This window comes from Aythya marila, assembly GCF_965140915.1.
Source record: "Aythya marila genome assembly, chromosome: 8".
In the NCBI taxonomy this organism is placed as follows: Eukaryota; Metazoa; Chordata; class Aves; order Anseriformes; family Anatidae; genus Aythya; species Aythya marila.
The window spans coordinates 7,687,055-7,703,523 of record NC_139049.1 but is presented as its reverse complement, the minus strand read 5'-3'; the positions used below and the strand labels follow the sequence as shown (position 1 = coordinate 7,703,523).

The 16,469-nt window shown below is 38.5% G+C and overlaps 1 protein-coding gene across 1 annotated transcript in view; it reads left to right on the top strand.

The window, feature by feature from the left end:
• The window catches only part of CRB1 (crumbs cell polarity complex component 1), a gene marked incomplete at its 5' end in the record, with an annotated part of 99,367 nt that overhangs the window by 75,474 nt on the left and 7,424 nt on the right, over window positions 1-16,469 (top strand). Inside the window, one exon of the mRNA XM_082766585.1 lies at window positions 1,046-1,172. Within this exon, the coding sequence (XP_082622711.1) occupies window positions 1,046-1,172 (127 nt within the window). The remainder of the gene's footprint in view (window positions 1-1,045; window positions 1,173-16,469) is intronic.

The following is a 16,469-nucleotide window of genomic DNA, read 5'->3' as shown; positions in this document are numbered from 1 at the left end:
TTAAGTTCATAGCCATACAATTTTTACATATTGAATTAATACTTTAATGTCAGCTTTTTGAAGAATGTGAATGTAATTTGTCATTGGAAGAAGGGGTGGAAACTTTTTCATGTATTAACTAAGAAAACCAGCTAAGCGCATTTAATATAAAGAACAGCTCTTCTCTAACGTAACACAGTTTATTGGGTGGTTATAGATACAACTAAACAAAGCAATTCCTTATAATTTCACACATTCTACTTCAAGGGTGAACATAACTCTTTATCTGGAAAAAATAGGAGTGACCATTACCATTATTTTAAGAAAATGAGGTAGGGAATTAAGGGGGAAGCTTTGCCAGAGCAGAAAGGCACCAACTCATTACTTGTTTCCAAAAAATCTCACACGTTTTTCATTAATATTCAATCAGTTGCTTTAAGAAATTAAGAGCTCGGGTTTCCTTTCTCATCAAAATTAACTCAAAAGCATGCAATGATACATATTTAAGCTTCTAAAACATTACTCTGCATCTCCTTTCCTTACCATTTTCGATGCCCATGTCCTCAGAGAGACTGGGTAGAAGATTGTGCCGGGCATCTAATGGCATTTCTAATTGAGAAAAAAAAAAGCAAGTGAGTATTCCCAGAGGCACTCTGTTGTGAAAAAAAATATGCACGTGTTTGACGTAGGTCCAAATTACTGATAAGGAAAACGTGCCCTCATCTCGCAGTAAGAATGAGAATGGACAAGCAAGCTTTTAGCAGGGCCGTGCTGGATCCAGCTCTAAAATTACACAGCAACATACATTTCATGTTGCTAAGCACCATTAACCAGGAAATACTCTACAGAAAAGGCATTTCCAGCTTATCTATCTGTGTTTTAATATAACACAGGAAGTTCAAGATTTAAGCATGGCTAATAATAAGACCATAAACACATGTGGAAGTATACTATGTATTTCAAAAAGAGCACCCTCCCACCAAAAAGCTTCTGAATTAAAAATGTGCCAGTTTTATGCATTTTGTACGTGATTTCAGAGGATCACTGTTTCCTCTCTTACCTCTAGGTGTGAAAAGGACATTGATGAGTGCAGTTCTGACCCGTGCCTGAACGGGGGCCTCTGCCAGAATTTGCTCAACAAATTCCACTGCCTCTGCGACGTGAACTACGCTGGAGACCGCTGTGAGATCGATGTAAGCGACCTCTCCTTTTTTGTCTCTTTACTGTTGTGGCAGAATCTCTTTCAGCTTCTCTCCTATCTTATTCTGCGAATGGATGATGATCCAGCAGTCGAGTGGGGTGACCAGGAAGACTATTAGCAGCCTTTTAACTCTTGGTTTAGTGCAACAGAAGATGCCTTTTCCAAACAGCTTAGCAAAGCAATGCAAGCATCTGAATTTTAAAAATCATTTTATATTTGTTGAACTTACATGAAATGTTTAGTTTTATATAATTATTCTTCAACTTTGGTTGCAACGTGGAAACAAACCTCTTAGGTAACATCATGTTCCTTTTAATATAATCTAACAAAGTGAATGATGAGAACTTTGTGGTGCAAATGCTCAGGACCAAGTTCTTGCCTGTTTCATGAACCACTGTGGATCCATGTTAGTGCTCTCACTTTGTTTTAGATCAAATGCTAGCAGATCTTAAAAAGTGTCCCATCCCACCTCCACCCAAGCATTTCACCATGTGCACACTGCCAGCATGAGCAGTGGGGCACACCAAGAAGCAATGCACAATAAAGGGAACTGTAAGATACAATGATGGTGGCATTCAGGCCCCTGCTGCAATGGGTGGCAAAGATCCATTGCCTTCAGTGAGGTTAATTTTACCAGAAAAATCTTGCTGATGCCACTATCTCTGTATCACATACCATGTTCACTGCTATTTCTTTGACAGTTTAGTCTCCTACCTGTGAAATCGTCTATAGGATTTTTGGATAATTAGATACTGGTTTGGATTAGCAGTTGGCAACACACTGAGCCCACTTGTACATCCATTTGGATTAGTGCAGTACTGCACTGGTAACTCTAATCCTGCACCTCTGCTCCAGTAGCCTCTACACCTCCAATGCATTATACTGAGATAAGCTGCAGCTGTCTCAATCTTCATTTAGATTCTTCTTTCAAGAAAACCTTAGTAAATACATTAAGTTTTAAAATCATTTGCCTTTTTTTTTTTTCCAAAGACTTCTACAACTTTAACTAAATCTATGTAATCCATTAATAGATATGAGTGTCATCAGACAAAAAATCATTCTTTTATTCCTTCTGAGGAAGAAATCAGGGTAGTACAGTTGATCAGTTGTACATGGATTCTTTAAATAATGAAAATTAGGGACATGAAAATTATGAATACTGAGAGGTTTAGCAAATATATGTAAAAAATGTAAAATATCTGAATCTGTAAATGCCTTTGTGAGAGTAGACACTACTGACATAAATTGTTACATGTAAAAACAGCAGTAAAAAGTGAGTTTTTCATTTTCTAAACAATGCTTTAATGCAAAAGCCATTCATGAACTGTGCAAACATTTCTTCAGGCATTTACGATCATGTCATGTTTGTATAGGTTCTGTACTCGTTTTAGTCATTTAAAATAGTGTCCTTGAGTGATGATGGCAGGTAGCAGAGTTACAGAAAGAACTAACTAATGCTATACAATGAGATTTTATGAATCCAGAGAGTCCTAAATGAGATATTGAGGTTCCTGGTTTGCCACAGCAGGATACAACAGAAATTACTGCCTGAGAATCAAGTCTCTGCCTTTTATCTCCCACTTTTCAGAAGTGTCCCCAAATTTGTTATTTTTTCTGAATGCCGTTCAAAGCATAATTTCAGCAACAATAGTATTATTGAAAATATGACTCGTATTTTCAGAAAAAAATATAAAACACATTCCTTTACACATTGGTGGAAAATACCATGATTTATCCCTGTGATGTCACATATCCCTGTATCAAGCACCTGCCTTAGCATGAAAACTTAAGCACAATACATTTACTTATAACAATTGTATTACACAAGGATAACCTCTTTGTTATCAATATCTCACCGAAAATTGGTTGGCGTAATTTTATCTTTGATCTCTCGTGGAAAAAAAAATATTATGCAGCTAAAATTTCCTTTCCTCTTTGTAAGCAAGCAATAAATAGGTGATGGGAATGTATTTTCCATCACTGGGGATGAAATTAATGTGTCAGAGTCAAAAACAGAACTGTTTTCTATCAGTTGTAGGGCTCAGTTACCTTTCTTGGTGGGAATGATTTGTAAAATTTTGAAAAATGTAACACAGGCAAAGACAACAAACCAAAATCAAACTGTATTTTGGATTTTTTTTTCTTCAATGAAAATACAATTTTGAATAACTGTGGTGGTTTTTTTTTTTTTTTTGGTTGATTGTTTGTTTTTTTTCCCCCCTTCTGGGGGGAAAAAAAAAAAAAGTAGCATGATCAATCTTACAATTTCAGAGGAAAATATATACATTTTTTAAAATGAAATCAATACTTCAGTGTGACATGTTTGCATTTTGGCTTAAAATACCAAGGTAAAACAAACCAAAATGAAAGCATTCCCATTGCTCTGAGTTAAAATAAAACAATGCAGTATTGGTGATAGGAGGATGGTTGGACTAGATGATTTTGTAGGTCCTTTCCAACCTTGTGTTTCTATAATTCTATGAATGTATTATGCTGGAAATTTTACTGCAGACCATAGTTTTCATTTCATCCTGGCTTAAAATGTTTCTTGGTATAGTATTATTGAAACAAAAAATTTAGACGGCATCAGAAATAATTTGAAATTAAAGCTATCACATCTTTTTCAAATACTAAATAAAAGCAAGAAAATCTGAATTCTGAAAATTCTTATGATGAAAATGATGCTTATAACCAAAGGTTTCCAAACCAATCTTTAAAAAAAAATCTAAATTAAAAAAAATCACAATAAAATTTTTGGTTTTATCTCAAATCCCACATAAAAAAATTGAGATGTTATGTGCTTTACATAGTATGGATAACCTACAGTTAGTAAAAATTTCATCCTGGTATTAACATTGAAGAAATCTAGAAACCAGTACGTGTATTAATAGTATGTCTGACATACCGCAGCTGTAAGCACAGTATGCAAACCAACAAATGTATCTGTATAGAAATTCCAAAACTCTCGTCAACACTAGAAGTTTGATGTGAGAGTATATCCAGTATTACATACAGGCTTTATATGGATTTAAAGGAATATGGAAGTTACTCATCTAGAATATACTACGTGCAGAGCAGCAGTTCAGTCTCTGCGTACACACTGCGAAAATGTTCTCCGTTCCTGCACTCGAATTCTTTCCTTCCTCTCATGCCTTGTCATCACGAAGCATCTCTCGACTTCAGCTACGCTGCTCTTTTCCTCTCTGTACTTCTGTATGCTCTACTACATTGTACATGTGTACAGGACTTTCCTACCTTTGTGCACAAAATAAACCCTGTGTCTTTGTCTCTCTGTCTGCTCCTCATTTTCTGCTATCGGCTCTGTCCATTTGCATCAGGTGTACCATGCTTTGCCCACCAGCAGTGGTTCCATCTCCAAGTTGCTCTCAGGTGTACTGGCAGCACCCAGGGCAGTCCCTGTCCTGCGCAGCCCCCGGTGCCTCGTGTACCACAGCTGAACAACCGATCAGCCCCAAACCAACAGCTCAGAGAGGAAGGGCTTATGAAAGGTCCACATGGCTCAAAGTGACTTTTACCACTTGGTTCCTCCCTCCAATACTTACAAAAAAAGTCAATACTTACTAAACCGTTGGGTGTTAGGAGGTGCATTCCGACAGGTCAGCCCTTCCCTTTGAGTTGTCACAGCCTGTAGGCTGGGTCTCCCCCGTGCACAGATCTCCAGTGGAGAACAGACTTCACAGGTCTAGTATAAAAGGTTAAGGGGAAAAAAAAAAAAATTTTAAAAAAAAATCCAGATTAATTAAAATAATATTATCAACAATATTATTTAAATGAAAAGTAAGTTTAGGACATTTTAAAGGAAAGTTTTAGAAACAAACATGAAAAAATAGTTGGATGAATAAGGATGCTAAGCACTGGTTTTTGTATGATTTTTAGATGATAGCTCCTACTTCTGAACCTTAAAATCCAGGTTCCGAGGGACCTTCCTCTGGAGCTGCTGTAATGCAATTCAGGCTCTGCCTATCACAGTTTTAGCTGCAAAGAGCCCGTGTGTTTGTGAATTTGAAAGTATCCTCAATGCCGAATGTTATTTGAATTCTCTTAATCTCAGTTCATTTAATTTTTAAGAAACTAGATCCCATAATCAGTTTACTAAATGCATGTGACTACAGTATGTCGGTGAAACTAAAAATGGCAAAAAATCTGCTTCAGACTCATAGTGATTAAATCAAGTTTCCTTTTCTTCATTGCAAATATTTTTCCTGGCCTAACACCCAAAGGTTCAGCTGGGAGGGCACTTTATCCGTATGTCAGCTTTTAGCACTTGAACTGTGTCGTGGTTTAACCCGACCGGCAGCTAAACACCACGCAGCCGTTCGCTCACCCTCCCCCCTCCCTCTCTGGGACGGGGGAGAGAAATGGAAAGTGAAGCCCGTGAGTTGAGATAAAGACAGTTTAATAAGACAGGAAAAAAAATAACAAAATAATAATAACAATAATAATAATGATGATACAATGGTGATAATACGAAAGTAATAATAGTATGTACAAACAAGTGATGCACAATGCAATTGCTCACCACCCGCTGACCGATGCCCAGCCTAACCCCGAGCAGTCCGGCCCCCTCCCCCCGGCTAGCCACCCCTATATATTGTTTAGCATGACGTCAGATGGTATGGAATACCCCTTTGGCTAGTTTGGGTCACCTGTCCTGGGTCTGTCCCCTCCCAGCTCTTACTGCACCCCCCAGCCTGCCCGTTGGCAGGACAGAGCAAAGGCTGAGATGTCCTTGGCTTAGTATAAGCACTGCTCTGCAACAATTAAAGCATCGGGGTGTTATCAGCACTCTTCTCATTCTAAGCCAAAACACAGCATTCCACCAGCTACTAGGAAGAAAATTAATTCTGTGCTAACTGAAACCAGGACAAACTGGAATTTTTATAACTTGATTTAGTGATTTTCTCTAAAAATGGCAAAACCTTTGTTTGCAATGAAAAATTCTACACAATTTCTACCTCAAAAAGTGCAAGCTATACAGTAGCCTAAAAAATAGCCACAAAAACAAACAAACAAAAAACCTCCAGCAAGTGTTCAGTTTGTGATACTTGGACAACTATTACCTGAAGAACACCTCCAGAGAATGTTCCTTTTACTTTGTGTTTCAAGAGTGCCCTGAGGCCCCATTAGGCTCCAGAGCCCATTCTGCCTGTGCTGTGCATAGCAAAAGGCAAATGTGGTCCCTGCGCTGACTGGTGAACAGCTCAGGCTGTGCTTTGAAATGGTTTCTCGAGCGTTATCATCTGCTACACCTTCGGGACAGCACTTCCTCACAAAGCATACTCTCTCCTATTGTACGCGTGAATATACATGAAACTTGAAAGTGGTGGTGGATTTCACATCCCAGAATTAAAGTTCTGCTTAAGGTAGCTACTGCTGTGCTCTGATGTGCACGGCTGTTGCTTTCATACCTGCTTCCAGCTGGTACCATTCGATCCTCCTGGGCACAAGGACAAGCATCATGCACTGGAGGTTATGATTCACATTTAGTGTCATTAAAAATACACCGATAAGCATGTAAGATTTGTTCAATATTGAATCTAAATTCAGTAAAACTCTCCCAGGCTTCCATAGCACAGGCACACGGAATTTTGATTGAATATGCACTACAGCGATTAGCTAATGTATTCATTAACTGCAAAGGTTAGTAATATGAACGTAGCAAATGATACTTAATTACAATAATTAATGCCTGGTGATTCATGAATAATGCATCCCCTAACTATTTACATATTCATACTTTTGAAGCTATTAATGCATAATGATCATTCAACTAGAAGATGTGGACAACAGGAATGTAACGATGACACCCAGTCTCACCACAGCTTTACCTGTTTGTCTTGCTCTTATATACATCTGTCTTTCTAGTAGACAAAAAGATGGAAAGCATTCTTTTCAACAACTATAGAGCAATACAGTTACAAATACAGCCATGCCGGTTACTTTTCACATTGCATCAGTTCTGAGCCAGTATTTTCATCAGTTTATGTCCTGAGGTTACAAAAATGTAGAAGAATTTTATATTCTTTGAAACAAGACAAACAAACAAAATATTTCACCTTCTCTTTTCAGCAGAGAACTTTTCAAATTTTAGGAGATGAAGTGCGAGAGAAGTATTTATGTTCTGCTTCTTCAAATCTGAGAAATAGAAACAAAAAATCCCAAAGGAGAAATGTACACATTTGTGTAAAAGTATTTGCTGAAAGAACTTTTTTCTCCTTGTGATCATTTTAGGTTTGATCCTGTCCTGGAATTTCTTTCCTACTGCAGATGTTTAGGGCATTTCCATACTTAGAGTTTGTTCATTTGTGAAACAAGGATAGTAATACTGTCGACACCTTTAATCTGAACAAATGATTCTGCTGTAGATATCTCTCGTTTATGCTCCAACACACAGATTTCAGACTCTGTGATACAAGACAAGCTGATAGGCCTTCCTAACTGGAAGAAAGTCCAAAGAGCCACAAAAAGTCAGAAATAGAACACAGATATTTTTTTTTTTTAAACATACTGAAATACGATTATTTTAAGGCAATGTAATCGTTTTTCTTCTTAGCCTAAGTTTAAATGCTCAATATTGGCAACACTAAGAGAGCAATATTCAGCAGCCAGCCCCAGGAGTGTGGTAAAATGACGAAGTAAAGCTGGGTAAGTCAACCAAAACTGAGAAGTGCTACTGCCCTGATTTAAGACAAACCTGCTGTTCCTCCTCAGCACCTGCTGCAGAGCTGGGTGTGCCCTGGCTCACCGAAAAGCTCATCCCAGCTGTTGTACCCCACAGGGAGCAAACAGAGGGCCTTGCCATACATGCAGCTCAGCTCCAGGCTCCAGTGAGGTGGAGCAAGGATGATGGAGCATTGGGCTGTGGGCTTAGCAAATAAGCACGTGTTTCTGCTGTGCTTTTTGTCTTCTCTGGTGCTCTTGCAGCCTATTGAGAAAGGATAATACATACAGTAAAATATTTCCAAAATAAGTACTAATTTTCTGGACATCACATTATATGTAGCTAACTCACCGCATTTGAGGTCTTTACCTCCCAATAAAATAACCTCATGAAATTGGAGATGCCTAAGACCGCTCTTGTTTACATGGCCCCAAGTCCTACTGAAGCCAGTGGTACTTGAGGACCAAAGCACTGAGGACTGAACCCTTGTTCAAAATGGATGCTCTCATCCTCCGATGACCACAGCAGCACATCCAGCCCCTGGCACACTCCTGCTCTCTGTCTGTCCAAGCTGGGAGCAAACCATGGGGTAGGAGAACAGCCAGGGAGCAGAATTTCCCTCTTACCTGTCAGCTTTCCTGATGCTCCTCAGCTCTGGACTGGAGCAGGGTGCTGGTTCCATCAGGCGGTGGCTGCAGGCACGAGGGGCCTTCTCCAGTACTGTGGGGTTACTCCCTGCAGTGCCTCACTTACAGAAAAGCCCCAGCATGCCAGCTCTTTGGAGAAAAACACAGGCAGTACAGGTAAACTCATTGCAGTCTGATGACAGGTTATTGAAATAATATTAGTTTGTGACAGAAGTAAGCTTTTCATATTTCTATTAGCCTAGCAGGGTCAGTGCAACTGAGCGGGGAAAAAGCTGGAATTTATTTGTTTTCATGTCATTCGCATGGCTGTAGATCACCCATCGTGGCAGACTCTTTACCGTTGATGGTATGAGCGGAGAGAACCCAGCTTTATTCCTGTGCCAGGTCAAATGCGCAGTAAGAAGAAACATCTTTAGATTTGTAAAATGAGCAGTTCTGCTCTGGAAGTCATTGCAAATGTCACAATGCTGTTTTTACAATTGTTTCTCAGAGCAGAACAGCCCCTTAATATCCTTTGCTATTTTTCTATTAGTCTGTATTCAAAACACAGGATTTAACTAAATTTTCTAAAAGGATATTGCAAGAAACATATTTAATATGTGTCATAACATAAGGTACAAAAACATTAGGATGCAAAGACAGTAAGGTTATCTGATGCATCTTAGCTGGAAAAGACAAGAGAGCTCCTCATAAGGCCAGCATTACTGCACGCATCACTGAAAAGCAGTTGAATATTTAATGTGCATGGTAAATATAAGCAGAAAAGGGAGCCCAGATAACATATGACAGCATAACACTCTGCAGTATAGGAGGAATCAGCTCAAGTAGGGTATTCACATAACACATTTAGTATTCAGACTAACACATTTTGTCTGTACACCATCCTTACGTTGCAATGGCATTGTTTTCCTTTTTCTCACCTTCTGATGTTTTCCCTGTAGACTCACATTCACATCACATGGGCATTTACTTCAGTCATTGCTCACTTTATAACACATTTGTGCACTCCATGCCTGCATTGTTCAGATACTAAATTTTACGTGTTTTTTCTCATGTGGTTCATGAGAATTAATGTTCTTTTTTTCTTTTATCTATTTCTTCTGGCTTCCAATAATGAAGCAGGCTTAGTAACAAGGGTATACTGGAAGTGGCTTTAAAACAATTAACTCAAATATAAAACCAGATTTTTTAATTTTATTTTTTTTTTTAAAGCAGGAACAAATACCCCAAGAGCAGGCAGTAGTAACCTATGGGCTATTTTACACAATAAGATGCTTTATATTGCTAGGCAAATTGGCCAAACACTGACTGAAATCAGACCATAAATCTGCTTTAATTCCATGAATCCCAAAGTAGCACAGTTGACCAAAAGTTTTTAAAGAAGAGAAAAATCCATCCTCATCTTCAAGCTGAAAAATATAGCCTGACTTTTCCCTGAATGCTTATGAAATGAAAAAGAAATTAACTAAAATTAACAGAATTGAAACGTGTGCAAGGCATTACATGAAATTTATTACCAGATTACAAGTTGACTTCAGAGGAAGTATGTTCACCACTGTTACAATTAGAAAGACCAGAAGATACCTGCATCTAAGATATATTTATATATAAAGGATGCCGGCTAAAGAACAAATTAGGGACATTTTTCAGGTACAACACATTAAATGCTTTAGAAAATCTATCCCCTTTTGTTCAGGTTTCTAAATGGGAACCATGGTCCTCGGCTTCAACCACTACGTTATATAGACAGTGGTAGTCCTGTAGTCATCGATACTATCTATATGCTAGCTCAGAATAAAAAATACTTTTGGTAGAATAGTTTTAATGCCTCAGAAACTAATCATATGCTTATAATTACTATCAAAAGGTCTAGAAATTATGATGCTTCCAGATAGAGCAGGGGTGGCATATTCATCTGCCCATGTATCTCTTGGTGCACTGCCTGTGAAGTATATTCTTGTGCAGAGTACTTTTCAGTTCTTGCTATGAAACTCCATTCCTAATAGTGTCTGAAAATATATTTGCACACTTTACTAGGCTTCTAGAATGTATGTCCACTAAAAAGCAATAAAACAAATCCTTGTTCTCGAGGACTTGAAAAATATTTGGTTTTCAAATGATCAGAAACACTTATCTGCTTTGATCCAGAGTCACTTACATAAGAGGCAGAGCTTGTTACTTAAATATCTGAGATTCTTTGTACCAAACTGTACAGCAAAAACAGCAGTCCTCAAATTTATTCAAACATTATTTGGTAAAACAGATTATTCTCAAGAACACCAATGTGATATTGCTGTAATTCAGTGCAAAGAACAGAAGACTCAGCAACTGTGTCCTTTACAAACATTTGTAATTATTTAGCTGAAGCAGATTTTTCACTGCTGCAGACAGCTTTGGTTATTGGTAGACCCTGTGAAATGCTACAGTAGGGATATTGGAGATTCTCAAGCAAGTAAGCAGTTTGGAGTCTACTGTATCTATTAATGAAATGAAAATATAAACTAACTGTTATTTGTATAACCTGCTATGAAGCAATACTCTCTGAAAAGGTGAACTTCTCTACATGGAAATAGCATGAAAATATTTCCATTCAGTACCCAGCTACCTCCACTCCTCTGGAGAAACATTCAGGCCTGATGCACTTGCTGGCCAGAGCACATCTAGCCTAGACCCAGCATCTTGAAACTACATATTTCAGCTTGAGAACGTTTTGAGTTGAAAATCCCTAGCTCATGATAACATTTTTCATCCTCTCCCCAAATCACTGATGGAAAAAAAAAAAAAAAAAAAAGACACAGAAGTATTCTTCCAAACAAAAACGCTAACATATGACACTTCTGCCAAAATTATATATAAATCGCTTGATTTCACAGCTCATGGGTATCTCCAATCCTGATGACTGTGGCATTCTCATAGATGAAGGAATTTAAGTGACCTGTGTTCTCCATACAGATACATTTCAACCCATGGCCCACACCAAGAACCACACGGTTCTTGTTTGCCTTGTCCTGTTGGCCATGGTTCTCCACATTCAGCCCTTTTGTGCCTTATTCAGCTCCTGACTAAGGCAACGTTATATGGCTCTTTATAAATAAAAAGATCATTTTAGATGGGAAAAAAAGTTAACTTGACTTGGAGCCAGTAAGAAAACATCTATAATTACTAGAGATCCTCTACAGCAGACTGAAGTGCTACCTTTCTTGTTCTGGAATCTGGCCTTAGGTTCACAAAGTGTACTGAATAGTGAAATAATAGGGGAGAAATGCTAGTGTTAAGATGAGGATCCCATAAGCACTGTATAAGAAAGATAACCAACTGCCTGTTTGGCAATTGCTTTTCTCATGTAAAATATATTTTTAAAATAAGATTACTGTATTATCTTTTTATAGCTACTCAGCATTATTAAGCTTAACTTAACTTAAGCTTAGTTTCAGCATCCTGGCCCTCATAAACTATGAATTGTAGTTTAAAGATTAACTAATTCTATACAATTAAACTCCAAATGAGAAAGAATTTGACAGCCATTTTATATGAGTATAGATTAAATTACAACAGATTTTATTCATGCAATATTTTAACATGGAAAGGTAACTTCCTTGTTTGAATAAAGCATGTAAAAATCATTCCCTTAAGATGGTTGCTCGAGTACTTAACAGGCTTCTTATTGGCATTCATCACAATATTTAGGAATGGACTCCTGAGTATCCCATTTATACAAACCGCTGGTTATTCTAACACCCAAGACAAAACCAATAATGTCTATAAGAAAGCTGTACTAAAGTCTGAGGAAGCCCTTAGTTTAATTTTACAACTGCAGCTTGCTCGCTGTCAGATGTATTTTGTTTATATCTGAGCATGGATAATTCCCTGCCTTAAAATAAAAATATTGGAGCATTCAGAACAAGCTCAGGTATATGAGGATGGACAGTGGCACTTGTTTTGTCCCTGATGCCTGAGAAACTGAAAATAGCCATGTGCTGACTTAAAAGAAATGTGTCATCATTGCTTTGAAGCAGTTATAGATAACAAGAGAGATCAAGCCAAAACCTTTCAGTTTCTCTGAGTATTTCAAGTCTCAGAAAGACCCTTTGGCACTCCACAATATCCCCCAGGGGTGCGGAGCTGAGCCCGCAGGCAGCAGCACAGGGAGTGAGGGCCTGGCTGGCCCGCTTGGGAAGGAGCAACGACCCAGTGCTTGGACAACAGATAACAGGTCAGCTCACGTGGAAATGGGAGTTGAGTTCATCCTTTAAGTCCATAATATATACTTATGAATTACTTATTACCAGTGAAAGTGCAATGTGCTTGCAGTTTAAGCAACAGAGAATGTCATACTCCCCTCCAAAAAGAAATCTTATATAGGGAAAATGCTCGCTCCGCAACAGCTCTGTGATATCCATTATGTGGGCTATCAAACTTAATCCTTCTTGCTCATAATTTCTTGCCTCCATATTCTAGCAGCTGTACAAACACCAAGCAAATGACAGACTGCCAAAGGAGGCTGGGGATAAGTGCTAAGCGAGACCTCCCTAGATCTCCTTAGATCTCCTTCTTGATGGGAGCGTTAGAGCTGGGTCAGGGTGAGACAGCCCTGGTACAACTACTACAGCAAGGGGTTGTTGCACTGGTCACAGCTTGTGGAAGGCAAAGGTGGTTTTGGACCTGACTCTACAGACTGTACAAAATGCTTACTTTCAGCCAGTATTGAGGAGCCCACAGATCCAAAATAATCACCTGGCTAGAAACAGAGCTGAGTTGCACTCACACTCAATATGACTTGCCTTGGAGGAGCAGAGATAAATTCATTTAGCTGAGCCAGCAGACTATTTTCTGGTCTAAGAAGTATGAGCATCAAGAAAACCTTCTGAAAGTGTAGGAAGTCTTCTTAAAAGACAGACATTGACAAGGCCCCCATTACTTCCTAGAGTGTTAGAGTAAATTGCTCTGATCTGAACTCCAATGTATTTTCTGTTAGTTATCTTTAGGTGGCAGTAAGGTAAAAGCATGGAGTAGAAATGTAAGAGTAATCTGATGTATTTCTTGAGACCTTTTTCTCATGTACTGTGATGGCTGTAACATGTAAAGAGACTTCATAAACCACTTGTGTCTTCAGCAGATATCCAAAGAAACACACAATTATTAGATTTGGCTTTATCCAAATCCTGTTCAAATGCAAACCTGTTGAACACTGACACTATTAGTAAAATGGCTGGATATTATACTCGGTGTGCAGTACTTGATCCAAGAATCCCTGACAGCAGAGTTAAGGTTCTTGGGTAGAGACAGACTCATACACTCCCATCAAGAAGATGGAAGTACACTAAAAAGAAAAAAAGCTACAAGGAGCAGCAAGTTCACTGACAAATCCAACATCTGAATCAAGAGTAAAATTGAGTAGTTCTTGATGTAGATAACAGATTTTGATGAAGTTGTTAATGTAGTCTACAGATTTTTATAATAATTTAATTTACACTTTCCCTGTGTGCATCCCTTCCAAAGTCTTTCCTCAATCTAAAATGTAACGATGATAGTTCTCTGTAATCAACGTTCTACTAGAGAAACAAACAAACAAACAAAAAACCACTCTAGTAGGATAAAAACATACTCCAAATTTTTATCTAGGAATATAATTAGCTAAGTAACGTGACAGTGTCATGTAACATGCTAAGGCAAGTATTATGTAGCCAATAAAGGTCTAACTTATATCATTAATATTTACAGTTGGAAGCAGGAGATGGCTGCAATCTAAGTGCTGCACCCAACAAAGGCTCACTGTTGACTTGATACCTTGTTGTCTGACAGTGTGAAACAGTCAAGTAGCTACTTACTTCATCACCACTTGACAGCATAATATTAATTCTAGGTAGCAACACATGGCTGTTTCGCAGAAGCTTAGCACCAAATCATAGAATCATAGAATGGCTCGGGTTGGAAGGGACCTTAAAGATCATCTCTTTCCGCCACCATCCCCGCCCCACCCCCCACCATGGGCAGGGATACCACAAATAGGACAACAAATGTCATAGAACATGTTGGAGACTGTAGGCTTCATTGCTTCACAGAGTAGGGATGGAAAGTATTTGGCAATTTTGGACTAGAACAGGAATCCTAATTCTGTTTCTGCTTTACTGTACACTACTGCCCCCTTGCTTATTGCCCCTCCCCTCCCACCTTACTGCCAATCTCAGAGGTCTGATTTCAGAAATAAAAGATCATCTACTACTACCTTTGCTCACTGAAGAAGAAATCTTTTACCTCAGCTGCTGTGAGCTGTGAAGCGGAGTTCTGAGCAACCAGTTTGGTGCCCTCAGTTCAGATTTGAAAATCCATTAAAGTTAACTGAAATTGATAACAGAACATAACTGAATCACGCATAGTGAAAACAATGGGCATTGATACATATTGGGGTGAAGAAACAATGTACAGGTATTCGCCTAAATTGGGTTTGTGCTGCCAGACTGAAAATACCTAAGCAAAATATTTCATAATGTTACCTAATACAGAGGAAAAAAAAAAAAAAGAAATAAAAAAAAAAAAAAGAAAAAAAAAAGAGAGAGAGAATCTAGAATCAAAGAGAAAGAGAGAAAAAACATGCAAATTTCAGAAAATCAGAAGTTTTCATTAGAAAGGGGTTAGTTCCACTCTTGGGATAGCTGCTGATAGTATGTTGTCATTTCCCGCCCTGTTCTCTTATCCCAACACTGTCGTTCTCATCAGCCCCATCTTCAATGTTACAATATCATCCTTCACATGCTGGTCTGCTCCACACCTACACAATCAATGAAGAAAACCACTGTGAAATTAATTCCTCTTTCTCGTCATTTCACTTAATCCATTCTGCCTGCTGAATCTCTCTTCACCTCTTTTCTTCAGGAACTGTCCTGCCCTCATCTTCAGCACTGTAGCATCTTCTCCTATTCTTCTCCTCCTGCTTTTGGGTTTAACCTACTGACCTCCTCCACCTACTTCACTCTCCTATGACAACAGACACAGATGTCCTCAAAAGGCCACTACTGTGCATTCTTCCAAATCCCTTTTCAGGAGTAATTTTTACTGTGGCAACTATGTGGATGCAGTAAACTCAAACCAACTAGATGCCAGATAATGACAGAAAGTTACTGTTTTCAGCAATAGTCTTTTGATTTTAAATATTATCCATTCCTTCCTGTGAGAAGCTTGCCTGGCAAGGCTTTAATCCATCACCAAGATTTATTCATATAGAATCTGCTGTCTGAAAGCTGTAATGCAAATATCCCCGACATAGAAACAACACCTGATGTACTGCTCTGTTGCCATGTACAAAAATAATTATATATGATACCCCAAAGCATTTCCCAAGCTGGAAAGGGATGTTGCACCCCAGAGACTGACACCTTTACTAAAACACTGTCATACTATTTGTCTAGTCTGCAATTTAGCAGCTATGGGACAAACTCCTCAGCATGATTTGCCTGGATTTAAACCAGCTATAGATTTTCTCTCTTACCCTTTCAAATTGCAGCAGATGGTTAAGTTTCTACACCAGAGGCTGTCAATAGAATTTTAAAAGGCATCTCATAACAACACATTGGAGCTGCACATTTAATCTGTGCCGCACCAGCAAGATGATCTTAAAAAGAGCTGGAGCACTCTTACAAAAATTAGCGCTGGCAGTTGCTGCAGAAATGCTATCAAGGAGTCTTCTGAAAGCTCGCAGCTTAACGACAGCTTACCTCCCAAACTGCCAGCCAAATCACTTCTCTGTGTGTAACCAACACTCAGTTGCCTGAGAGAAAAGGCATTTAATACTCTGTTCTGCAAGACACCGATCCACCAAAATATGTAATGGAGATTTTAAAGTGCTACTTAGGCACTTAAGGGCTTTCTTGGGTCCATGGCTGAGCTCACAAAGTATAGTGCTGAAAAAAGAAGTATGAAATACCATCATTATTTTTGACTGGGACACTTCCATTAAATAGTT